We start from the raw sequence: 26,569 nt of genomic DNA, 5'->3' as shown, positions 1-26,569 counted from the left end.
CATATTGGGTAGGCTACTGAAATATTCACAACAATCCATAGAAATTGAATCTTCATGTTGTATTATCCAATATTAGTTGTACAGATGTATGTATAACGTAAATGCAAAAATAGACTTTTTTGTAATTATTCCATATTTTGTGTAGTCAGTCTATATCAGAACACCTGACATACAATCTAAATAGTCCACAAGATACCTTTCATTTGAAACCAGGATTATGCTTCTACACAAAGGGGTTCATGTGCAGTAAGCATTTGATTGTCAATAGCCTATGCATTTTGGATAACAAAAAGTCCTATGGGGAGTTTAGGCATTTTACAAAACACATGAGCATACCTTGGCAAATAATGGTCTAAAGCACTCATATTTTCATTCTATATTGATCTACTTTTGCACACAGCTTCACAAGACCTGGTGCTAGGGCTCAGCTGTGTTTCTAAGTGATATCAAGTGACCTAAATGTGGTCAGTTCAGAGATGCTTGTAATCCGGCAGAAATAACAAAAAAAGTATATTCCTCTGTAACTCTGTGTCAGTGCATCACACAGTTATGTTGACTGTTTCCTACGAAAACTACAGGTTCTCAGCTTTCTATAGAGGTCAAACATTTGATGGTAGGCCCCAAAAGAATGCCCTCGTAAATAAGCACAGTGCAATTTCAGGCAAAAACTTGAAATTTGTATTGGAATTCATGTGGTAAAAAAAAAAAAAAGAATAACAGTAATAATAGTAATTAATACAATAAAATAATAAAAAAAGATCAAGTGGGAAAATAAGACTGAATGAATAGGAGGTAAAATAAAATAAATAAATACATAAATCAATAATAATAATAAAAAACAATAAACCTAAAAACTAATCAATACAGAATGAAACAGTTCAGTTTTTAGTTTTTAGTAATGTTGGGGGAAATCTAATATCTTTTGGAAGCTGATTCCAGCGCTGTGTGGCATAATGGCTAAATGCCATTTCTCCTTGCTTGTTTTTAACCCTGGGACTATTAATTGACAAGTTCCAGTAGATCTAAGCTTCCTACCAGGCGTATATTGGGTAAGCATTTCAGAAAAATATTTGGGGCCAAGTCCATTCAGTGACTTATACACTAGGAGTAGAACCTTGAAATCAATTCTGAAATTAACTGGGAGCCAATGTAAAGATTTAAGAATGGGTGTAATATGATCTCTCTTTTTAGTCTTGGTTAATAGTCAGGCAGCAGCGTTTTGAATTAATTGAATCTGTCTAATGGACTTCTTGGGGAGGCCAGACTATTACAATAATCTACAGGATATGAAAGCATGAATAAGCTTTTATAAATCCTGTCTAGAAACAAAATCTCTGATCTTAGCTACAGTATGTTCATGAGATGCCAGAATGCTGATTTAGTCATGCTTTTGATGTGATCATTCATAGCCAGGTCCCCATCTAAGATGACTCCCAAGTTTTTTTACTTGAGTCCTAGTTGTAAGTGCTTTAGATTCTAAGTAAGCACCTATTTGTGTTCTATCCTCTTTGTTACCAAATAAAATAATCTCAGTTTTGCTCTGATTAAGTTGTGAAAAATTCTGCTGCATCCAGGTATTCACTTTTTCAAGGCAAAGACATAAGGAGTCAATAGGACTCGATTTGTTTGGTGACAATGCAAGGTAGACCTATGTGTCATCTGCATAGCTATGATATAAAACTTGAATTTCCCCTTGGGGATCAATAAATCTATCTATCTATCTATATGCAATCTTGTACTCTTGAAATATTTCACCAAGGGGAAGCATGTACAAGTTAAATAAGAGTGGCCCAAGTATGGCATAGTATGTTTCTCAGATATAGGTACCAATAGAAACAAAATACTCTCTGTGATCTAAATAAGACTTAAACCATCTAAGGACAGTATCAGAAAGCCCTACAGAGCATTCTAGTCGATTTTGCCTCTTTACGATCCCGCTCTGATAGCCGCAAAGTGACACACCCCAAAGTGATACACCCCATCTCCCTAGAGGGCGTAGGCCTACTCATAGGCCTACCTTCGCAGCCAGTGACTGTAGGATAGAATCTTTTGAGGGTTAAAGCCGCCTTTATTTGCACATTGGCATTCTCAAGGCTTTCCATTCATGTCACTGCATGTCCCACCCAATTTGTCAGTGACCAATGAAGGGTGTAGGCCTAAGCCGCCACAAATGACGTTTGTAGTCGGTCTGTTTGTTTAATTTGGCAAAGAGAGGCCTCACACGCATATAACTTTGTCAATGGTGCAGAATCACCAATCCAGGGTTGCCAATGTCGGGTGTTTTTTGATTGGAGTGAGATTTTCTCATATTCATGCACACAGCGAAATTATTCCCTAACCCTAACCCAAAATGTCTGTCCCCTTACACTTTTGCTAGGTAATCCCTGAATTATGTTAAAAAAAAACTCCTACATTGAGACCTGGTCTAGTCCTACATCTGTGAAAAACTCCAACATTGAGACCTGGTGTAGTCCTGCAAGTGTCCACGCGGTGCGTGACGAGAATTGTGTCATCAACGGCATGTGGGGTTGTCGTGTGCCTCCCAGCAATTGTGACATGCATCAATGTTGCATGTCTTGGACGCGCGCAAATGTGCAGGGAAGAGTATACCACTTACTAGAAAGTAAAACTACAACCATACATTAGCTGATTTAGGCCTGGCTGAGTTGTGCAAATTAGGATCGGCTGGTTTAGTGAATGGTTGGAACAAATGTGGAAAGAGTTTTCCATCTCTGTGAGGGACTAGGCTAAGGAAGAGATTCATGTTCAGATTATTTGGGATGCCTTCATTCATATCCTGTCCTTTCCAACATTTTAAAGATCCTGTACAACAAAATTAGAGATTTTTTTGGGAACACTTTGTATAGCTTAGAAAACTTGTGAAAGACAATTTGTTCTTTGCAATTGTAGCACATATTTTGTGCATATAGGCTAAGTTACAGGTGTTTTCACCAATTAGCTCAGATATCTAATCCGGCTGAAATATCAGTTGGTTTAGAGAATGGTTAGAACAAATATGTGGGCCCACCACAAGATCTCATTCCAAAAAATCCGGCCCACTACCTACAGTAATATGAGTTTGACACCCCATGGTTTAGAGAATGGTTAGAACAAATATGTGGGAGGACAGCTGAGCACCTGAGCTCTTGGGCTGTGGCTTCTGCAGTCAGCAGAACTGCCCACAGCAGTGAGTATAGAGGTCATTTTTCCACAATCTTGAAACCTAATTTAATATACTTGGCAATGCTTTTATTCATTCCGATTTGATTGGGTGGTTAATGACACCTTTTTCCGGGGTGGACAAATTCAAAATGCATATTCACGCTTTAGCATTTTATTTTGGCTATATTTTTAACTTTTCTGTTGTTTTGCATTGCATCAGAAAAAGAAAATAGTGCTAAATCTTAAAACATTGCTGGAAAGTTTTTGAATGGCAAACCATATTATAACCATGATTTGAGTTCTTAAGACAGTTCACAATGTTTAGTCAGCATTCAACCACAAATGTTTTAAAATGGCTTTATTTGAGATCCTTCTTACATTCATGAGCAATGTATTTTAAAACAAATTGTACATCTTAAAATGTATTTATTTATTACCCGAGTGATAAGCAGTGCAGGTTAATTATAACATCTTGGAGTAACTGAGTCAAGAACTGACAGGATCGGTCTTCAGTCAGCTTGTTAATAACACCTGTTCACAACCACTATGAAGTGATTGCTGGCAAAATGTTACCCCATGGGAGATGTAACCCAACCATGCTTTCAATCTAAAAGAAATGATGAGTTAACTCTGACTTATTATTTTGATTAAGTGCAAGATTATGGATATCCTGGACATGAGAAATCACTGTGACCTCAGAGTTCATTCAAACACGTACTCCCCACTGGCCAAATCATTAAAATGGATATAAGGTATAAATGAACTGTATGTGTGTGTAATGTATGGAGCCATGTCATAACTTTCAATAGACAAGCGCTCTTTTCTTCTTTGAGAAGAACACCTGCCAGTTATCTTTGTAGAACCTGGTGGCCTGAATGCAAGTACCTCCCTCGCCACAGGTGTATCCTGCTGGACAACAATGCTTCTTGTCAGCACAACAGGTGGCCTGTGAGGACAGCACAGGAGAGAGAGAGAGAGCGAGAGAGAAAGAGAGAGAGAGAGCGAGAGAGAGAGAAAGAGAGAGAGAGAGAGATCAGAGAGAGTGATGTTATCATTGACACATTTTGTACACTAGTATTTAAAGTACAGAGTCTTTTCTAATAGAGATCAAAATTAATTGATATACATTGAGACATTAACTTAGACAGATGAGTTGTGCCACCAAGGTAAATCTGTAAAATTATTGTAATATTTATTTTACACTGATTACCCACTCCTGATTGGTAGTGTTTCATAGAATGAAAACAGTTGCCATGTTTCATAGAGAAATATGACTTAAAAAGACAACTTGGAGCTTTAGATTTTTTTTTAAGTGATAATTAGGGCAGGTTGCTTTCAGACTGACAGCAGAAATCGACAAAAGCAGTCACGCACCTTTTGAGCCGGGCAGCAGCCCCAGCCTCCTTCGGCCATGCAGCACGTCTCCTGAATTGGGCAAGAGACCTGGTCATCACAATGGATCCCCAGATCGTCCTCGTGCAAGGTGTCAGGCGTCTCTGGTTCCTGTTCCACGAGCCTGATCAGGGGAAGCATCTGAGCCTGAAACAAGACGGACTTCTCGCAGGACCCAGCCTCCAGGTTGCAGGTGTAGCCCCGTGGGCAGCAGTGGGCCTGGTCTGAGCAGCACACAGCCTGGGAGAGTGTGTGGGGGGGGAGGTGAGGGTGAATATTACAGAGCACTGCTCTTCAACACGTCATGAACTTTCACAAACCGGGGCAGCTGCTTCACCACGCCGAGCAATTCACTTTCACTAAACTCATTCTGATAAGAAAAGTAGCCTACAATAAATGACTGCTCTTACACTCTGGCCATTCATCTCGCTATCTTATCAAATAGTGTAGTAGTAGAGTATGCTACAGAACATCATTTTCTCCATGTTTAGTACGACTATCTCCTTTGCAAATTGTGTCGGCTGTACAAAACAGAATTTCAGCCCATGAAGTTCATTACCATATGCTACAAATTGAAGAGTAGATGAGTACAGTAGCATCCTCAAACATGAGACTGTATGGACTTGTAGCATATTCAAACATGAGACTGTATGGACTTGTAGCATACTCAAACATGATACTGCATGGACTTGTAGCATACTCAAACATGAGACTGTATGGACTTGTAGCATACTCAAACATGAGACTGTATGGACACGTCACCTGTCTGTTCCCAGGCTCTAGCTTTGCATTTTATGCTCCATCTACTGGAGTGTTATCTCATGGAGCTGCAGAGTGTCCTGATGACCGGACTGCCACACACACACACACACACACACACACACACACACACACCCTTACCTCAATCAGTGGGCAGCATCCCCATTTCCCATTGGAGAGCTGGCAGCAGCTGGAGCCAGAGGGGCAGCTGCTGTCGGAGTCACAGGTCACCGTGGTGATGGCTTCACTGGGCGTGGCAGGGCCCTGTGCGGGCAGCTTGTTGTACCAGGGGATGACGGTGTCTCCCCTGGTGCACGTGGTCGTGTCCGTGTTACACTTGTAGCCCGCTGGGCAGCAGTGCTCCCCGTCCTCACAGCATAAGGCCTGAGGAGAGGAGAGAGGGGGTGAAAAAAAGGGGAAAAGTACAAAAAGAAGAGGTGGGATATGTTATCTGGTGGGGCCATTTGGGGTTATTTGAGTTTGAGTCATTTTTGGCTAGATTTGTTCATTGTATCCTGGGTGACTATGTATGTATATTTTGCATATGTGTGTGTATGTGTGTGTTACCCAGGCTCACATTAGGAAATGGACAGCAGCCCCATTTGTTCTCCTTTTTCATGAAGCAGCAAGTGGTGTGGTCAGGACAGGAGGTTGTGGAGTCACACTTCACTCCTAAAGGTGCCTCCTTTACCTCAGAGGGCACAGTAGTAGCAGGCAGCTTCGTCAGCATGGATACAGCCCCGGTGGCACTGAGGCAGGATCCTCCCGCGGTGTCACAGGTCGTCCCCTTCGGACAGCAGTGAATGTGGTCGTCACAGCAGACCGCCTAGAAAACATAACATAATAAGAACATGTCAGACATAAAATACTACCAGACGTTGGTTTCACAAAGAAAGACAAAGGAGAGACCTCTTGAGTTTGATGCAAAACTTAAGCCCCCGTATATGTGCAGGAGGTGGATGAAGGGAAAATAGGCATTAAAAGGGTGAATGTAACAAGACCCTGGTAAAGCATTCCAAGACAAGTTGCTTGGGAAGATGGACTTGATGTCAAACATGGCGTTTGATTTGAGGTCATTACCTCAGGCAGGGGGCAACAGGCCCACTGTCCCTGTTCATTCTTGCAGCAGGTGGTCCCGTCCGGACAGCTAGCAGTGGAGTCACATGTTACATCATTTTCTTTAGGGGGCAGTGCCAAGGCTGGCAGCTTCGTCAGCATGGATACAGCCCCGGTGGCACTGAGGCAGGATCCTCCCGCGGTGTCACAGGTCGTCCCCTTCGGACAGCAGTGAATGTGGTCATCGCAGCAGACAGCCTAGAACATATATATAAGATGTAAGACGTATAAGCCAGTATACTGCCAGACAATGGTTTCACAAATGAGGACAAAGAGACCTCCTGAGTTGCGTGCACAACTCATGTCCTCATTATGCAGGAGTTGGATAAAGGGCATACAGGCACAGAATCGGCATGAGAAGTGTGCACACAACAAGACCCCTGTAAAGCATGTAAACACTGTTTTCAGACATGTCCTCCGCACTATATGCGAATCTTTGTCAAACGGATGTCCGACCCTTCGGGTGATTCAGATATGATGCTTACATGCGGACATTATGTGTGAACGACACTGTCGCACATGAACAGAATCTCCACGAGGTTGAACACGCACATGAACAGAATCTGCATGTTTTTCGCTTCGTTCAGACATGAGCTCATTTACATAATGTCCGTCCGAAATACTAGGAGGGGTGTAGTGTAAGAGCCGCCTATGTTCGGAGTTCTAAATGTCGGGATAGGTTGTTCAAATATACAGCCCAACCGCTTGATATGCGAGAACATGCAGACTTACACCTATGTCTGAAAGCAGCTAAAGATAGTTAACAATGGACTTGATGTCAGACATGGCGTTTGTTCCGGCCGCCATAAGACTACACAACGGACCTGTTTGAAGTGCATTTATTATTTACTACTAATGATAGTAGCTTGTTTTGTGACTCTCTTTATTTTATTAACTGTTGTCATCAGGGTTTTTATGAGTGTATTGCAGTGAGAATGCTTGTTGGTAGACAACACACTGCTGCTGGACATCTGAATTTCCCCTGCGGGGATGAATAAAAGTATCTATCTATCTATCTATCTATCTATCTGATTTGAGGTCATTACCTCAGGCAGGGGGCAACAGGCCCACTGTCCCTGTTCATTCTTGCAGCAGGTGGTCCCGTCCGGACAGCTAGCAGTGGAGTCACATGTTACATCATTTTCTTTAGGGGGCAGTGCCAAGGCTGGCAGCTTCGTCAGCATGGATACAGCCCCGGTGGCACTGAGGCAGGATCCTCCCGCGGTGTCACAGGTCGTCCCCTTCGGACAGCAGTGAATGTGGTCATCGCAGCAGACAGCCTAGAACATATATATAAGATGTAAGACGTATAAGCCAATATACTGCCAGACAATGGTTTCACAAATGAGGACAAAGAGACCTCCTGAGTTGCGTGCACAACTCATGTCCTCATTATGCAGGAGTTGGATAAAGGGCATACAGGCAAAGAATCGGCATGAGAAGTGTGAACACAACAAGACCCCTGTAAAGCATGTAAACACTGTTTTCAGACATGTCCTCCGCACTATATGCGAATCTTTGTCAAACGGATGTCCGACCCTTCAGGTGATTCAGATATGATGCTTACATGCGGACATTATGTGTGAACGACACTGTCGCACATGAACAGAATCTGCATGTTTTTCGTTTCGTTCAGACATGAGCTCATTTACATAATGTCCGTCCGAAATACTAGGAGGGGTGTAGTGTAAGAGCCGCCTATGTTCGGAGTTCTAAATGTCAGGATAGGTTGTTCAAATATACAGCCCAACCGCTTGATATGCGAGAACATGCAGACTTACACCTATGTCTGAAAGCAGCTAAAGATAGTTAACAATGGACTTGATGTCAGACATGGCGTTTGTTCCGGCCGCCATAAGACTACACAACGGACCTGTTTGAAGTGCATTTATTATTTACTACTAATGATAGTAGCTTGTTTTGTGACTCTCTTTATTTTATTAACTGTTGTCATCAGGGTTTTTATGAGTGTATTGCAGTGAGAATGCTTGTTGGTAGACAACACACTGCTGCTGGACATCTGAATTTCCCCTGCGGGGATGAATAAAAGTATCTATCTATCTATCTATCTATCTATCTGATTTGAGGTCATTACCTCAGGCAGGGGGCAACAGGCCCACTGTCCCTGTTCATTCTTGCAGCAGGTGGTCCCGTCCGGACAGCTAGCAGTGGAGTCACATGTTACATCATTTTCTTTAGGGGGCAGTGCCAAGGCTGGCAGCTTCGTCAGCATGGATACAGCCCCGGTGGCACTGAGGCAGGATCCTCCCGCGGTGTCACAGGTCGTCCCCTTCGGACAGCAGTGAATGTGGTCATCGCAGCAGACAGCCTAGAACATATATATAAGATGTAAGACGTATAAGCCAATATACTGCCAGACAATGGTTTCACAAATGAGGACAAAGAGACCTCCTGAGTTGCGTGCACAACTCATGTCCTCATTATGCAGGAGTTGGATAAAGGGCATACAGGCACAGAATCGGCATGAGAAGTGTGCACACAACAAGACCCCTGTAAAGCATGTAAACACTGTTTTCAGACATGTCCTCCGCACTATATGCGAATCTTTGTCAAACGGATGTCCGACCCTTCGGGTGATTCAGATATGATGCTTACATGCGGACATTATGTGTGAACGACACTGTCGCACATGAACAGAATCTGCATGTTTTTCGTTTCGTTCAGACATGAGCTCATTTACATAATGTCCGTCCGAAATACTAGGAGGGGTGTAGTGTAAGAGCCGCCTATGTTCGGAGTTCTAAATGTCAGGATAGGTTGTTCAAATATACAGCCCAACCGCTTGATATGCGAGAACATGCAGACTTACACCTATGTCTGAAAGCAGCTAAAGATAGTTAACAATGGACTTGATGTCAGACATGGCGTTTGTTCCGGCCGCCATAAGACTACACAACGGACCTGTTTGAAGTGCATTTATTATTTACTACTAATGATAGTAGCTTGTTTTGTGACTCTCTTTATTTTATTAACTGTTGTCATCAGTGTTTTGTATGAATGTATTTCAGTGAGAATGCTTGTTAGTAGACAACACACTGCTGCTGGATATCTGAATTTCCCCTGCGAGGATCAATAAAAGTATCTATCTATCTATCTATCTATCTATCTGATTTGAGGTCATTACCTCAGGCAGGGGGCAACAGGCCCACTGTCCCTGTTCATTCTTGCAGCAGGTGGTCCCGTCCGGACAGCTAGCAGTGGAGTCACATGTTACATCATTTTCTTTAGGGGGCAGTGCCAAGGCTGGCAGCTTCGTCAGCATGGATACAGCCCCGGTGGCACTGAGGCAGGATCCTCCCGCGGTGTCACAGGTCGTCCCCTTCGGACAGCAGTGAATGTGGTCATCGCAGCAGACAGCCTAGAACATATATATAAGATGTAAGACGTATAAGCCAATATACTGCCAGACAATGGTTTCACAAATGAGGACAAAGAGACCTCCTGAGTTGCGTGCACAACTCATGTCCTCATTATGCAGGAGTTGGATAAAGGGCATACAGGCAAAGAATCGGCATGAGAAGTGTGCACACAACAAGACCCCTGTAAAGCATGTAAACACTGTTTTCAGACATGTCCTCCGCACTATATGCGAATCTTTGTCAAACGGATGTCCGACCCTTCAGGTGATTCAGATATGATGCTTACATGCGGACATTATGTGTGAACGACACTGTCGCACATGAACAGAATCTGCATGTTTTTCGTTTCGTTCAGACATGAGCTCATTTACATAATGTCCGTCCGAAATACTAGGAGGGGTGTAGTGTAAGAGCCGCCTATGTTCGGAGTTCTAAATGTCAGGATAGGTTGTTCAAATATACAGCCCAACCGCTTGATATGCGAGAACATGCAGACTTACACCTATGTCTGAAAGCAGCTAAAGATAGTTAACAATGGACTTGATGTCAGACATGGCGTTTGTTCCGGCCGCCATAAGACTACACAACGGACCTGTTTGAAGTGCATTTATTATTTACTACTAATGATAGTAGCTTGTTTTGTGACTCTCTTTATTTTATTAACTGTTGTCATCAGGGTTTTTATGAGTGTATTGCAGTGAGAATGCTTGTTGGTAGACAACACACTGCTGCTGGACATCTGAATTTCCCCTGCGGGGATGAATAAAAGTATCTATCTATCTATCTATCTATCTATCTATCTATCTATCTGATTTGAGGTCATTACCTCAGGCAGGGGGCAACAGGCCCACTGTCCCTGTTCATTCTTGCAGCAGGTGGTCCCGTCCGGACAGCTAGCAGTGGAGTCACATGTTACATCATTTTCTTTAGGGGGCAGTGCCAAGGCTGGCAGCTTCGTCAGCATGGATACAGCCCCGGTGGCACTGAGGCAGGATCCTCCCGCGGTGTCACAGGTCGTCCCCTTCGGACAGCAGTGAATGTGGTCGTCGCAGCAGACCGCCTAGAACATATATATAAGATGTAAGACGTATAAGCCAGTATACTGCCAGACAATGGTTTCACAAATGAGGACAAAGAGACCTCCTGAGTTGCGTGCACAACTCATGTCCTCATTATGCAGGAGTTGGATAAAGGGCATACAGGCAAAGAATCGGCATGAGAAGTGTGAACACAACAAGACCCCTGTAAAGCATGTAAACACTGTTTTCAGACATGTCCTCCGCACTATATGCGAATCTTTGTCAAAAGGATGTCCGACCCTTCGGGTGATTCAGATATGATGCTTACATGCGGACATTATGTGTGAACGACACTGTCGCACATGAACAGAATCTCCACGAGGTTGAACACGCACATGAACAGAATCTGCATGTTTTTCGCTTCGTTCAGACATGAGCTCATTTACATAATGTCCGTCCGAAATACTAGGAGGGGTGTAGTGTAAGAGCCGCCTATGTTCGGAGTTCTAAATGTCGGGATAGGTTGTTCAAATATACAGCCCAACCGCTTGATATGCGAGAACATGCAGACTTACACCTATGTCTGAAAGCAGCTAAAGATAGTTAACAATGGACTTGATGTCAGACATGGCGTTTGTTCCGGCCACCATAAGACTACACAACGGACCTGTTTGAAGTGCATTTATTATTTACTACTAATGATAGTAGCTTGTTTTGTGACTCTTTATTTTATTAACTGTTGTCATCAGGGTTTTTATGAGTGTATTGCAGTGAGAATGCTTGTTGGTAGACAACACACTGCTGCTGGACATCTGAATTTCCCCTGCGGGGATGAATAAAAGTATCTATCTATCTATTTATCTATCTATCTATCTATCTATCTATCTATCTATCTATCTATCTGATTTGAGGTCATTACCTCAGGCAGGGGGCAACAGGCCCACTGTCCCTGTTCATTCTTGCAGCAGGTGGTCCCGTCCGGACAGCTAGCAGTGGAGTCACATGTTACATCATTTTCTTTAGGGGGCAGTGCCAAGGCTGGCAGCTTCGTCAGCATGGATACAGCCCCGGTGGCACTGAGGCAGGATCCTCCCGCGGTGTCACAGGTCGTCCCCTTCGGACAGCAGTGAATGTGGTCGTCGCAGCAGACCGCCTAGAAAACATAACATAATAAGAACATGTCAGACATAAAATACTACCAGATGTTGGTTTCACAAAGAAAGATAAAGGAGAGACCTTCTGAGCTGGATGCAAAACTTAAGCCCTGTATATGTGCAGGAGTTGGATAAAGGGCAATTAGGCATTAAAAGGGTGAATGTAACAAGACCCTGGTAAAGCATTCAAAGACAAGTTGCTTGGGAAGATGGACTTGATGTCAAACATGGCGTTTGATTTGAGGTCATTACCTCAGGCAGGGGGCAACAGGCCCACTGTCCCTGTTCATTCTTGCAGCAGGTGGTCCCGTCCGGACAGCTAGCAGTGGAGTCACATGTTACATCATTTTCTTTAGGGGGCAGTGCCAAGGCTGGCAGCTTCGTCAGCATGGATACAGCCCCGGTGGCACTGAGGCAGGATCCTCCCGCGGTGTCACAGGTCGTCCCCTCTGGACAGCAGTGAATGTGGTCATCGCAGCAGACAGCCTTAAAAATATATCACACATAATAATCGTACAATAACATATAAGATATGTATAACATATAATTTATAATTCATAACCAGACACACAAAGGAAGACAAATAGACCCCCAGAGCAGCATGTTGCATGAGTGGCAAAGCAAGGCCTCAAACATATAAAGATAGTGGCTTTCAGTTCTAGGCAGTTTCAGTTCTAGGCACACTACCTTCGGAAGAGGACAGCAGGCCCAGTCACCTGCTGTAGTCTTACAACAAGTGTTGCCATCTTCACAGGCCACTTTGTCATCACAGGGAACTTCTCTAGCTGTAGGGAAGACAAAGAGAGTGTCTGAGATGCATATAGTAGCATAAGGGTCACTCTAGAGTCAGCACAAAGTTAGTCACGTTCAGTGGTTCCATTGAAATGGCTTGGACTTAAAGGAAAATTCCGTTATTTAGCACTTTGAGTCCCTTTTCTGGTTTGTTTTGGATGAACTAGAGTGGTGGACACCGAAATTTTGACGATTGGTCCTGTCTCGACTTTTCTGACTCGTTTTGAATCCCCTTTGACTAGTCAGAGTGGCTGCCTACAGGCATGCTCAAACATGTCCTAAAACAACGTTTGTTTTCAAAACTGTGCAACTCACGGAGTGATTAGTGGTGTTCGTTGAAAATCAAATATATTGGCGCAATGTATGATTTCCAGCCGTCTTATTTGCTATTGTGGAACTATTTTTTCAGACACCTCACAACCGCGTATAAACTTCCGCTCAATATTTGAGCCTGAAGCATAGACGGTGGCGCAATAATATCAACGTGCAATGAGTCTTCCAAGAGAAATCAATGGGATTTTACCATTCTCTTCAACAGCACCTCTGTTTGAGTGTGCGTGTGTAGTGAAATTCGTACCCATTGCAGCCTCTGGCTGGCTTGATGTCTTTGGAGTGACTGCTTGGGTTGTGGGTAGTCAGTAAAAACAGATAAGACAGACCCAGTTAGCATATCAGCCGTGAATGGCTGAGGTGATAACATCATTAAGAGTAGTGTGGTGGGGAGCGAGTGTACCATCATGGTCCTCCCAGTCAGCTCTCAAGCGGGCAGGAAATTTGGCCCACATTGGCATATGCTGATTGGTGGAGGATATGCATTTAGAGTTCTTGACATCACAGGTGCTGTCCTTGGGACAACAGTGTTCATCATCATCACAGTAAACCGCCTGAAGGATAAGAGAAGCTTGTTAAACCTAACTGCTAATACAGAATAGAAACAAACACCTAGCATTTCTGTTAAGGAATCTCTCTGTTTCTGTTTCTTTCAAACAACATTTCAAACAAAACATGCTTCTCAGTTCTCTAACTTCTTGGACTTTATCTGTCCTCTCCATATGACGGTGTTACGTACCCAAATCTTACAGTAAATGAAATTAAATTACAGTACAGTACATACCCGGGGGAAGGGGCAACATCCCCAGAGTCCATCCGAGGACTGGCTACAGGAAGTCCCCTCTGGGCACTCAGACTTGCCATCCCCGCATATCACAGCCACCACAGGCTCTGTGGACGCAAACACACAGCCATGTCAAAAACCGTTCAACCCACAAATCAACAGCTCCAGGGACAAAGTTGTTGTGACTTTGCAGGGATGGCATACCAGACCAAATGTACTGCACAGTGAGGCCTGACTGAGCTTGTCCTGAAAGTAATGTTAAACAAGCTGTCCTTATTCATCTGTGGTTTATGCTGCTAAGACATGTCACACTTTCTATCTTTTCATCTGGTCTTGAGTGGGAATGTGAGACAAGCTAGCCAGAACTCTAGTAAATGTCCAGCTCTTGATCAAGGTAGATAATCTGAGGGCTGTGCATATAAAACCTGTGCATATAACACAAGGTGCTTCCCTTTAAGACTGGATTTTTCATCGTTGTTTTTAATATGAAACAAAAATGACTAAATATTATTTTTATACCTCTTTTTACTCATCTTTACCAGGATGCCAATAAATGTTGAGGGTCCTGTAATAGCTTTAGTTGCTGTGTTTATGGCCAGGCAATACATCACACACATGTAGAAGATAAAGTGGTCAGACAAACAGGTTCTCCGAGTTCCCCAACACTATCTTTTTCACTTCCTCTATTGTCTTTTTTATTTTAGATAGATCCGTGGGTGATAGGCTTCCTCTATAGAGTGGATTCCGCTATTGGTCACCCTGCCACTTTGCTTTTTTTCAAGTGCTAGCAAAGTTGAGATTTTCACAGTTACTGCAAACACCTGGTTTTGCAATCAAACATGGAAACATTCCAGATAAGGGCCCTTCCCAGGTATTAAAACAACTACTTCCTTGGTATCGTGCTTGTTTACACACCTAGCCAAAACTTGTAAATCAAGTCTGCTTTGTTTTGGATGAAATAAAAAAAACATTTGAGGTTGACATGATCATATTTATAATACTTTCAACATTCTACCTGATATGAAGAAAGGATGAACTCTGTACATAAACTCTCTTCTCTTTCACTGGTTAACAATCAGTGGTAGAAAAAATAATACTGTGATTCACTTCCTTTTCTCACATGCGGATCGTGATCACATGTCAGAAACTGGCAGCTTTGAAGCAGCTGAAAAGGTCAAACAAGTCAAAAACTCATCGGGTCTGACCTTGTGGTTGAACGCAGGATTTCCCATCAGAACTACACTCAAGACCCTCAGGACAACAGTGTTTTCCATCTGAACACACAATGCCCTGCAGACAAACAAACAAACAAACAAACAAATGACTGTCAATCAATCTGTCTTGTCATGGATGATCACTGTTTTATTTCACATCAAGAATGTCTTTCATGATCAATGGCTCTTCGTAACTGTGTGTAGGAGTGTACACTGTGTTTCTGTCACAGTGGTTCTAAATCACTGGTTACATCTGTCTGTTATTCCTCATCCCAGGTCAGTTTTCGAGGCAATTATTTAGTGAATTTGTGTCTACTCACCCCATTTATAAATAGCAGTGACAAGGTTACAAGTTAACTACGACTACTTGTAGATATTTGTTCACTTCTCGTTTGTTTACTCTGCACACATTGGCATTACAGTGAGATATTGAGACAATAATTCAAGAATGCAGCCTGTCCTTCATGCATATATACAGTAGAAACCATGTGTTACCAATGTCCTTAGGGCCTAGGCCGTTCTATGGTTGGGCGGTGGCCACAGGTGAGGGGGTACCTGTGTTATGGGACAGCATCCAAAGGTGATGGGCAGCTTAACACAGGAGAACTCTGCGGGACAGAAACTCTTGTCTGGACACACCACAGCATCCTTGATTTCAGGAGAGGCAGAGATCACCCGCAGAGACTGAGAGGGATGAGAAGAACCACTGTCAATCAAACACGCATCATTATGAGACTTAATTCCCATAGTTTTTTTGTTTTTTGTCTGTGTTGTAGTTTCATATCAGACAAGCATTCTTTGACTTTGAAAGCATTTGATCTCTGCTGTCCCTCTTCTTCTGCCATGTTCATAAATAGTAAAAAAAAAAAGATGGGCCCCAAATACTAATATTCTATTATTTATAATATAGATATATATTATTTTATATATATAAAACCAAAATGGTATGAATCTCACAATTCAGATAAACCTTGTTAATTCTCAGATGACAAAATGAATGTACGATATGCAGAGGTGAATCTTTGAGTTGAACACCCACACACACACTTCATCATGCTCTGTAACAGTTTCATTCATCATTATGATATGATTATTTTGTACTTTTAAGAGGCTGGACTGTCGGCTTGCAATCCTCTCTGTCCTTGGTAGTGAGAGGGTAGCGTTGACACATCTTGGGTGCTCCTCCTCCATAAGGCAGATAGTGTGTTCAGGGCAGCAGAATAAGTGATCATCACAGCACTCACCCTGTGCACACACACACACACACACACACACACACACACACACACACACGCACACACACACACACAGACACACACACACACACACACACAGAATATAATACAATAATTTGGTTATCAAGGGAAGATCACATTCGTCCTAAGTTCACTCATTGTGTAAATGAGAAGTAAAAAGTAATAAAGGGGATATCTAGAATTGCAATGAAGCCATACAGTGTGTGGGTAGAGTGTTTTTGTTAGAGAGCTTATCAGCAAGGTGCGTATTCAAATTCTTATTTGAACATTCAGCTGACTTTGAAGGGGATGAATATTAAGAGAAGCTAGAGAAGCTTCTTGCTGATTGAGCTTTGTGCACATGTTTCAAAGCCATAAATGAAATATTATCAAATCTTGAAACAGCGCTTGAGAACTTGCCATGGCATCATAAACACTAGTCTGTGTTATATTAGCTATGGTATTTTAATAACTTGATTAAAATAAATAAATTAATAATTAACTTTAAATAAAAGTGTTTAGCAAGGCTAACTCACTTGGTGATGAGGACAACAGTTGTACTCTCCGGTGGGACCTTGGCAGCAAGTGTGTTCATTCTCACACACATCTCTGTCAGGGCACACAGAGTCACTAGAGACCAGCAGGGCCTGTATGGCTAGCAAGACCACAGCCTCCTTGAACATCTGGGAACAAAGGGATGAAACAAGAAAAGGGGAAGTAAATCGAGTCCCCCCATGATTTGCTGATTTTTACCCATGAGACACTTTCCCATCTTTCTCTCACTTCTGCTTACAGTAATGCTGGTATGGTCTAGGCAGGAGCCTCTCTTTTTTGAAGAGGATGTTCCCCAATGGCTATTTGAGACGCCTAAAATTTAAGCATCATTGGGCTGTGTTATATATGATATTTAAATATTAAGAAAATTCTGACTGACCAAATCATTTCCACCTTTAATGCAATACTGTGCCAACTTTCACTTTCCACAACTTCCCTGTTTGCCTGTAGCCTTTCAAAGATTGTAGCCTACCAAAGTCCCCCCGTTCTCTTTAACCAGACCTGTTATAAACCGAACATTTCTCTTGTCTGGTTTTGACTGCGACTTGATCGACGTGAAACATTTTCTTTTTCGCCCAATTTAAAATATGTCAGACTCAAGCATCTTAGTTATTCTGCCTGTCAATTTCGGCATAAAAGCCTGGTGAAAAAAAGTCCTAGTTTCCTAGGTACACTTTTCTTTAATCAATTTCCTACATTTCCTAGGTAGGCTACACTTTATAGTCAGACATTTTCATTGCGGTGTAAGTATAATACCAAACTGTTGACTGTCAATTAATTGAAATAGACTTTATAAAAAATGATTGCCATTGTTGCATATTATGTTGATTTAAAGTAGTTTAGCTTCTTCACAACAAATTGAGGTTACATTAATAGCACCAAAATTAAACCAAAATAGCATCAAAAGTGCAAGCTTACCTTCACTGTATAGCAGCGTACGGAACACTCCCAACGTGTGCAACCACTCTTCATTTAATTTAAAATTTTGTCATTAAACGCGCCCACTGATCATGGCGAGCAGCGAGGAGCGCTTCCTGAGCCTATCCAATAGGCTCGGACGAATGTCAATCCGCAGGTGGGTTGGTCATGTATGTTTATCAGCGTGGGTTTTGCACGCATAGGCTACGGTCTACTACATGGAAAGCCCCTCAACCTGTCATGATAAATTAAAAATGCAAGGCTTACAGCAAACGCTGAATTAGGTAGGCTACAGTTTTTCAGACGCCCAGATACCTATGTCGTGTGAATGCAGGTATTAAAAAACAAAACAAAAACAAACAAAAACAGTTTTAATATCGACTATCTACACAATTGATATAACGAAACAGTTCTAAGAAACCAGTTGGAATAGCTTCACATTTCTACTGAAAACAGATGGCTGCCTGAGTGGCAAAGGAAACCATGGCAGAGAAATGAAACTGAAACGAAGATCTCTCGTTCAGTAGGCCTACGGAGCTTTAGGCTACAGTCTATGGTGCGGATCTGCGTTGATTCACGTAAGTGTAGAAGACTTTGGATATCGTTGAAAATGAACATAGGATAATCATCTACATTCTATATTATGTCAATAAGAATATTTTAGTATGCTACAGCAGTTGGATTCACAATGGAGTTGAACTGTTAACCAGTTTGTAAACGATTTCTTAGCCGAATGTTATCGAACAGACAAAGTGAAAGTAGCCTAACGTAAGGATAACATCAGCAAATTGTCATTACTTACCTTTAATAATTTAACGAACTACTTAAAAATAGCCATCTGACAAACAAATAACAGAAGGCTAGCCTTTTATGCTGCAGATGTTCCACTGATGGCCAAAGTAGGTTATAGGCTTACCGGCCTACAGATCAAACCAGGAGTCTTTGTAGGTTAAATGAAGAAACGTAATATATAAACTAATATGTCATTGCTTTTCACAGGACCCTAAATAAACCTACAATGATGTCCTCTGATGAGGTAAGAGGCAACTGACACCCCAGTGCTTATCATAAAAACACTGACTTTCTTGACAGACAGACTGACTGACTGTTGTTTTTCAGGATTACTCACTGGTCTCAGATCCTGAACTGCAAAGAATCCAGTCTGACATAAATAAATGCAAAGTAAGCCAGTTTATGTTTGTTTATTCATAGATTAAATGTGGCTGTATGCTTGCAGAAATCACAGCTGTCCTTATTTTTTGTCCTCTCCCCAGATGCAATATGAAGGTATCATCAGTGATCAAAAAGTGCTTATTGAGGCCCGTGAAACCAACTTGCACTTCACCAAACAGTTTGACCAGCGCGCTGTTACCATGAGGGCAGCCCTGCAGGCTGAGGAGAAGAAGCAAGAAGAAGTCTTGGAAATGGAGAAAGTGAGTTTACATATTTGGGTTTTATGGTTGTCTATTTTGTGCTGTATAGTTGCATATTATTTTACAACCTGTTCAGGCATTAGGATGCAACAACCTGCAGCCCTTCCTCACTTGTTATTTAATCTGAAAATGTGTCAGTGATGGTAAATGCCTGGACACTGCTGATTTGTCCCTCTGAAATGATACATCAGTGTTGTGCTGCCACAGAAGAGAGCAGAGACGAGCTTCTGAAAGATGCTGTATGAAAATGAGTCCGATGTTATTAATATGAATGCTATCTGTCTGTGCTGCAGAGGAAAATCACTGACCTCATGGAAGAGCAGAGCAGGCTCAAGACAGAGATTCAGAGCATGCAGCAGGACATCCAGAAAATGGAGGAAACCAACTACAGCCTGAGACAGCAATCAGATGTGAGTTTGGCACATGCCACTCATAGTGGCGTACTATGATGGGGAAAGGGTGTGTGTGTGTCTGTGTGTGTGTGTGGTTCTAGGTGTGTGTGTGTGTGTGTGTGTGTGTGTGTGTGTGTGTATGTGTATGTGTGTGTGTGTGTGTATGTGTATGTGTCTGTGTGTGTGTCATTGCATTCTGGGGTGATTGTTTTACTTTCAGTAACGCAAGTTCAAGACAGAGGGCCTGTGTGCGTTCATTGTGGTTCTGTCAGAATTCTTTCTGAAGGCCCTGTTGTTATTGTTGTTGTTATAGTTGTTGCATGTTTCATGGCGGTATTCCAGATGTGGGTATACTATGAAAAAAGATGTTGAGCCTAAAATGTGGCAAGCAGATGCAAAGGGTTCATGGCTATTGCCTCGTTGCTTACCATTTTGTATGTGGCTTAAAGCGAACAATTGACCAAGGTGTAGACAACAACGTTCAAATTCAACAAAGCTCAACAACGTTAAAATTTTCTAAAAGGTTCGTCTGGGGTCACCCAGGCTATATATTTTGGCCAGTGACTTGGAAAGGACTATACAACCCTAACAACAAAAACAGTGATTTTTTATAGCCATATAGCTATTTCTATATAGGCAGAAATATAGGCCAACTAGGTTCACAGAGTCAGTTGCTGTGATAATTGATCCAAGATTTGAGTTAAGTGTCTTATCGGAACGGAAATCCCTAATGTCAGGGTGAACAAACTCAGATATTTGACAAAACCCTCTTTCTGGAACAATCCCCAGGTGTCTACTGCAGTGCCTGAGAGAAAAGTGGTTTTCAAGGGCCAGACATCAGGCTGGGGGGATTCCTCAGGGTTTGACATAATGGCCAGAATTGTGTACCCCATGGAAGGCGGCACTGCACTGATCACTTTTGAGGATGAGACAGGTAAGCGTCAACAACCCATTTTTATTGAAGTATTATTTAAGTAGATCAATGTACAGTCAATGACCTGAAATAAAGGAAAGGCAAGAGGTAAACAGTCAAAACAACTGTAGATTACCAAAACTGAAAAGGCCTTTTTCAGAGTTATAAGAAGGCTTTTTGAAGGGATCATGGGTAAATGAAGCCTTTAAAGTGCATGCAAACAACATGTACAGGTATCTCAACATTTCTTAATGACTTAAACCCAGAATGCAGGATGAACTTAAGGTGTGATAAGTAGTTACTTAAAAATTTATGTATTTAAGTATGAGGAAGGCTAAGGTCTACCAAATGTAACTTAAAACATTTGCTGTCATGACTTGTGCCATTTCTAGTTTGAATATTCGTCTCTCCCATCTTTCCACTCTAGTGGCTCAGCATATCCTAAAAATGAGGGACCATGAGGTTCAGCTGGATGGTAACATCACTCTCAATGTGCAGGCCTTACCTGTACATCTCTTGGTGCCCAGCTATGTAGAGGTACTGTTAATACCTTGATGTCATAGCACTGATATGGTGCTGTTGCAACAACAATTTATCTTCATGTTAATGTGTAAGCCAGTTTTGGGTAGTTTGTTTAATACTCAAACTTGAGCTAGTGTAAATTATTATCATGTCATTTTAAGTGTAAGAATGGCATGGTATTCATTTTTAAATGTAAGTGGAAGTGCAAGTAAGTGTGCTTGTTCACCGTCTCTCAGCTGGATACTCAGGTATGTCCTCAACGTGTTCTGGTGTCCAACCTGCCCAAAATGGAGTCCGAGGATCGTCTGCTGGACAAACTGGAGATCTATTTCTCTAAGAGGAAGAATGGGGGTGGGGAGGTGGAGGAGACAGACGTGCTGCATGACTCTGGCAATGTGGTCATCACCTTCTTAGAGAACCATAGTATGTACAATTCAATCCCTGTACACACACACACACACACACAAACACAGAATGACTCTAGGGAGAGACCTGCTTAACTACATGTGATTTATTTCTGACTGTTAGTTATCCAGCAACAAGCTCTCGGGATCAAGTGTACTTCCTCGTTCCCTAACTCTTTATTTTGAGTAATTTCCTCTCCCCTATTGTGCCCTCTAGTGGACACTCTTTGTCGTACAACATTCAGCCACTCATGAAATCTCTTCTCACAGTTGCCAAAGGCCTGACTGATGAGCAGGACCACGAGGTGAAAATTGATGGAGAAAAAAAGCACAAGGTTAAAGTCACTCCATTCCTCAATGGAAAAATTGCAGACCTTCAGGTATGTGGAGCTAAGTGCTTGTCTTTCTATTAAAAGGGCTTCTAAAAATGTTTCCACCAGATTATTCTAATCTAACTTTTTAATGTAAAGTCACTCTAGCAAGTTCCCAACATGTCAAAACCCAGAGGTGTTTAATTAAATATGTGGTTGTTGGATGGTGTGTAGGATGATGAAATAATGAAATAAGGGAAATAATACAACAGTGTCTATTTGCATCCTGGTAGTGCAGATATGAAGAGCAATAGGAGCCTATTGTATAAGTATAAGTATATATACTCTTGAGGGAAATTTGGTCTCTGCATTTATCCCAATCCCTGAATTAGTGAAACACACAGTGAGGTGAAGCACACACTAATCCCGGCGCAGTGAGCTGCCTGCCACAACAGCGGCGCTCGGGGAGCAGTGAGGGGTTAGGTGCCTTGCTCAAGGGCACTTCAGCCGTTCCTACTGGTCGGGGGTTCGAACCGGCAACCTTCCGGTTACAAGTCTGAAGCGCTAACCAGTAGGCCACGACTGCGCATTGACAGCCAGGATTTAGTGTGCATGCAGACACACATGCTGGACATTCATTTTCTTCTCAGTAGAAGGTGCAATTTGAGCAAGTTTTGGCATTAACATATGTTTTGATGACATTCATTCAGTGAATGTATACAATCTTTAGTTTGTTAGCTCTACAACAAAATCAAAGGTAAGATAAGGACAGTTGAGTCAGTGCTTGATGCAGAAAACTTCACACCTGATTAACAAGTATATGGTGGTGCAGTGGTTAGAGAAGATTATTTGAAAGTCTTGGTTGATGCATGTTTTTTCGCCTTAACGGAAACCTTTGCTAAATATCTTAGCATTACCAAGCAATTAGAAAGGCACATACCTTTATTGAACTTCAGTAGGGAAAATTCAGTTTGACACTTTGGCACAAAGAAACGTAGTTAACATCGTACAAAAAATGGAGATATGTGTATGCGCAATATCTGTGTGTGTAAGCTAAGCAAGCTGCGAAAGCACATTTGTAGGTCCCAGCTGTGAAGCACATCAAACTACAAAACAGCCTACGCCCACAACACCCAAGTGTGAATAGCTACAGGATCAGAGTTAATGTGAGTCCATGGCGGTCGCTGTGATGCCTATTAAGTGGCTGACCTCATGGTATCACCCCCTCATCTTTGTCCTTAATGCAGCAGATGTAGACTTTAATGCTGTTTCTTAAATATACATATAGTATGTGCATGCCTAGGATCTGGGTGTAAATACAATTGTTTGCTAAAGACACCTGGGTGCTTTTTCTCTGCTATGCCATGGATAATACAATTCATAGTGAAACATATGTAGCCTTTACAACTGAGGGCTGAACACATCTGTCCTGAGTTTTCCTCTGACTGTGTGTCTCCACACCTCAGACTCGTGAGACTGTGTGCCAACGCAGCGTGCTGCTCACAGGCATCCCGGCCATCATGGACCAAGACAGCCTGCAGGACCTGCTTGAGATCCACTTCCAGAAGACCAGCAATGGTGGCGGAGAGGTGGACGACATCATCTACAACCCTCTGGGCCAGCACACACTGGCTGTGTTTGAGGAGGACTCTTCCACTGAGGCCCAGAGCCAGTGAAATGTCCACACTTCACAGTCTAAGCACTCTCATCTAATGTTTATCAAGGGCTATACTCCATATGGGATGGATTATCAGATGAGAGGAACCCTCGTTGGAGGAACCCTCAATTACCTCATAATTGATAATGATAATGCTGGGTTGTATCTTGGACATTAGTTATTTCTCTGTCATTGTATGAAGTCTTTCATGTCTCATAATGGCTTACTCTGTAATATTAGTAAATGGGTCTCAGTGGTTATTATTCAGTTCTACACTTAATATTTTTCAGTGATAATGATTATGTGATGTTAAGCTTCCCTTGTACAATAACCAGAATGAATGAAAGGATCATGAGTAAACCAGGTAACCTAAGTGAATTGCTGTGTCTCCCTCTGTGTCTCCCTAGAATAGCTGTTAATTCCATAATATCAATGCATTGGGAACACTGCACATTCAAATCAAAACATGACCAACATTTTGTGTTATACCTTTACAGAAAGTAAAATAAAGGAATCTTAGGCTGTTCAAAAAAATAGCAGTTTGCATTTTTCTTTACAAACTCAAACATTTACTGTATAAACTGAAAAATGCCTCAAGATTTTGCTTTACTTTGAATCACTGCACTAATATCTAGTTGCATTACCATTATTTCTGAGAATTGCTTCTCATCTGTGTTGCATGGAGTCGTGGGGGCCTTAAGCACATTTTCGCGCAAATTCATCTAAAAGCGCCAAATTTTGCATAGATGTAGCTTAGGTCATACTGAAATGATTTAGCTAGGGCGCCGGAGACAGCAACCCTTGGGGCCAAGATGGCGGCAAAATCCAATATGGCCGCTGCGCGAAAAGGGTTCCGGCTAACTTTTGAACTACATGAGTTACAAATACAAACTTGATATCTTTTTCAGCTTAATTGATCATGGGGAATACATAGGAATGTTAATATTTATGACCCGGTGCATCTGGACCACTTATTCCTCCAATTCTAATATGGCCGCTGTCCAAAAAAGCAGTTTCGGCTGTAGTATGGGGCCTTACACCCCATTGTTTGTGCAAATTAATCTACAAGCACCAAATTTGGCACAGATGCAGCTGAGGGAATAATGAAATGATTTAGCCAGGCCGCCCGAGCCAGTGGTCCCTGAGACCAACATGGCAGCCAAATCCAAAATGGTTGTCGCCTGAAAGGGATTCGGCTATAGATTTGGAGCCAGATGCGATACAAATACAAACTTGATGTCTATTTTACCTTTTTTGATAATTGGGAAACCCATAGGAATACTTACATTTATGATTGGTTTTATCAGGACCCCCCAAATTCCCTAAATTCAATATGGCTGCTGTCCGAAAAAGGGTTTTGGCTTCAAATTTTGAACCAAATGCGCTACAAATGAGGATGTTGTGTCTATTTTTAGTTTATTGACCACAGGAAGTCCATTGGCATATTTATATGTATGCTTGTGTAAGTCTGGAACCTGTATTCTTTTCAAGACTTTGGTTGAAAATCTTTTTTTACCACAACTTTGAAGGTTATTCTCAATGTGGATTAATTTCCTTATAAAAGTGAAATGCTTTCAATGTACCACAGGTGAATACATTTTGAAATGAAATGAATAAGACACAATTATTATTGCAAGGCAATATTTATAATATGTCAAATTGTTAAAAGAATAATATAGTCAATTTGTCCAAAACTCTTCAAAGGTTTGCTTAGCATATCAAAAAAACAGCAATAACATAAAAACAACAACAGTGAATTATCATGGTCTCTCTCATGAATTTTTGCCTGAAGAAGACCCAGCAGGGTCGAAACGTTGCCTGTTGTGCATTAAATATATGGGAGTCAAAAGCAGTGTTGCGGACATTATATTTTTTCAATTGAGTAAGTTTTAATTTGTCCTGCACCTGCCAGAAGGGGGGATGTGCACACAATAACTGTTTGCTCTCTCATGAATTCTCATTCTTATGGTCTCTCTCACAATTGTAGTCATAAGAACAAAACACTTATGGAAAAAAGTACACCTGGTTAGGAAGGAAGTTGGTAGGAGAGGAAGTAGTTGGCTAAACACTGTTGTTGGTCATCTTCTGAGACCACAGGTGACCACTACATGGACCCATTACAATTTGCATACCGTCCAGAGGTGGGTGTGTAGGATGCCTTAATCTACCTGCTTCATAGAACACACTCTCACCTGGACAGGGGCTGGTAGTATTGTGAGGATCATGTTCTTTGATTTCTCAAGTGCTTTTAACACCATACAGCCTATGCTGCCACGTGACAAGCTTTGAAGGATGCAAGTAGACACCTCCACAACTTCATGGATTACTGATTACCTGACTGACAGACCACAGGTTGTGAGAATGAAAGGGTGTGTGTCTGAACAGGTAGTCAGTCGCATAGGAGCACCACAAGGGACTGTGTTGTCTCCTTTTCTTTTCACACTGTACACCTCAGACTTCCAGTACAACTCTGAGTCATGTCACCTGCAGAAGTTCTCAGACAGTTCACAGACTGCAGTTGTGGGGTGTGTCAGTGATGGTGAGGAGACGGAGTACAGGCAACTGGTGGACCACTTTGTGACATGGTGCAGAAACAACCACCTTGTCTTGAATGTGGCTAAGACAAGGGAAATGGTGGTGGACTTTCGTAGGGCCAGGCCTGAGCTAAATACCATTTCAATACTGGGTGAGGAAGTTGTTGAGAACTACAAATATGTGCGTGTTCTTATAGACAATAAACTGGATTGGAGGTCCAACACTGAGGCTGTATACATAAGTATATATACTCTTATGATCCCGTGAGGGAAATTTGACTCTGCATTTAACCCAATCCGTGAATTAGTAAAACACACTCAGCACAAAGTGAACACACAGTGAGGTGAAGCACACATTTATGCCGACGCAGTGAGCTGCCTGCTACAGCGGCGCTCGGGGAGCAGTGAGGGGTTAGGTGCTCAAGGGCACTTCAGTTGTTCCTACTGGTCGGTGTTTGAACCGGCAACCCTCCGGTTACAAGTCCGAAGCGCTAACCAGTAGGCCACGGCTGCCCCAAAGAAGGGTCAGAGCAGACTCTTATTTTTTGAGAAGGCTTAGGTCATTTAATGTGTGGTCATGGTAAAAAAAATAG

General features: G+C 42.2%; 2 protein-coding genes across 4 annotated transcripts; one reads left to right on the top strand and one right to left on the bottom strand.

Annotated features, from left to right (window-relative positions):
• Positions 1-3,505: 3,505 nt before the first annotated feature.
• Positions 3,506-17,928, bottom strand: grna (granulin a). Of its 3 annotated transcripts, none has more exons than XM_076265724.1 (20): positions 17,811-17,928; positions 16,874-17,020; positions 16,204-16,347; positions 15,658-15,786; positions 15,094-15,178; positions 13,889-13,995; positions 13,508-13,658; positions 13,352-13,393; positions 12,670-12,767; positions 12,235-12,468; positions 11,748-11,981; positions 10,636-10,869; positions 9,575-9,808; positions 8,525-8,758; positions 7,476-7,709; positions 6,394-6,627; positions 5,891-6,139; positions 5,455-5,697; positions 4,537-4,794; positions 3,506-4,108 (listed from the first exon to the last, which is right to left on the bottom strand). In XM_076265724.1, the coding sequence occupies exons 1-20, from the start codon at positions 17,862-17,864 to the stop codon at positions 3,965-3,967; spliced, it is 3,489 nt and encodes a 1,162-aa protein (XP_076121839.1). In that variant the 5' UTR covers positions 17,865-17,928; the 3' UTR covers positions 3,506-3,964. The 3 variants fall into 3 exon arrangements, with proteins under 3 accessions (XP_076121839.1, XP_076121840.1, XP_076121841.1); XM_076265725.1 differs by having other exon boundaries at positions 13,352-13,390; XM_076265726.1 differs by lacking the exon at positions 13,352-13,393.
• Positions 17,929-18,167: 239 nt separating this feature from the next.
• Positions 18,168-23,820, top strand: ifi35 (interferon-induced protein 35). The gene is made up of 10 exons (XM_076265727.1): positions 18,168-18,388; positions 18,810-18,846; positions 18,930-18,992; positions 19,085-19,243; positions 19,537-19,653; positions 20,425-20,569; positions 20,976-21,085; positions 21,307-21,493; positions 21,745-21,854; positions 23,252-23,820. Exons 2-10 carry the CDS (start codon positions 18,829-18,831, stop codon positions 23,459-23,461), a joined length of 1,119 nt encoding a protein of 372 aa, XP_076121842.1. The 5' UTR covers positions 18,168-18,388; positions 18,810-18,828; the 3' UTR covers positions 23,462-23,820.
• Positions 23,821-26,569: the final 2,749 nt, after the last annotated feature.

Source organism: Alosa pseudoharengus, unplaced genomic scaffold (assembly GCF_046254945.1).
Source record: "Alosa pseudoharengus isolate Yale_2024_CS ecotype anadromous, Long Island Sound unplaced genomic scaffold, YU_APseudo_1.1 YU_APseudo_1.1_scf_4, whole genome shotgun sequence".
NCBI lineage: Eukaryota > Metazoa > Chordata > Actinopteri > Clupeiformes > Clupeidae > Alosa > Alosa pseudoharengus.
Note: the sequence above shows the minus strand (reverse complement) of the source record. Positions and strands in the feature narration are given on the sequence as shown.

Excerpts from the sequence above, each read along its gene's own strand:
- grna (XM_076265724.1), bottom strand. The coding sequence starts at position 17,864 with ATGAAGAGTGGTTGCACACGTTGGGAGTGTTCCGTACGCTGCTATACA. Across the intron at positions 13,659-13,888 it reads GATGTTGCCCCTTCCCCCGG|GCGGTTTACTGTGATGATGA; the intron begins GTATGTACTGTA and ends CTTATCCTTCAG. Across the intron at positions 8,759-9,574 it reads CCTGTTGCCCCCTGCCTGAG|GCTGTCTGCTGCGATGACCA; the intron begins GTAATGACCTCA and ends TATATGTTCTAG.
- ifi35 (XM_076265727.1), top strand. Across the intron at positions 19,244-19,536 it reads AAGTCTTGGAAATGGAGAAA|AGGAAAATCACTGACCTCAT; the intron begins GTGAGTTTACAT and ends TCTGTGCTGCAG. Across the intron at positions 21,494-21,744 it reads CACCTTCTTAGAGAACCATA|TTGCCAAAGGCCTGACTGAT; the intron begins GTATGTACAATT and ends CTCTTCTCACAG.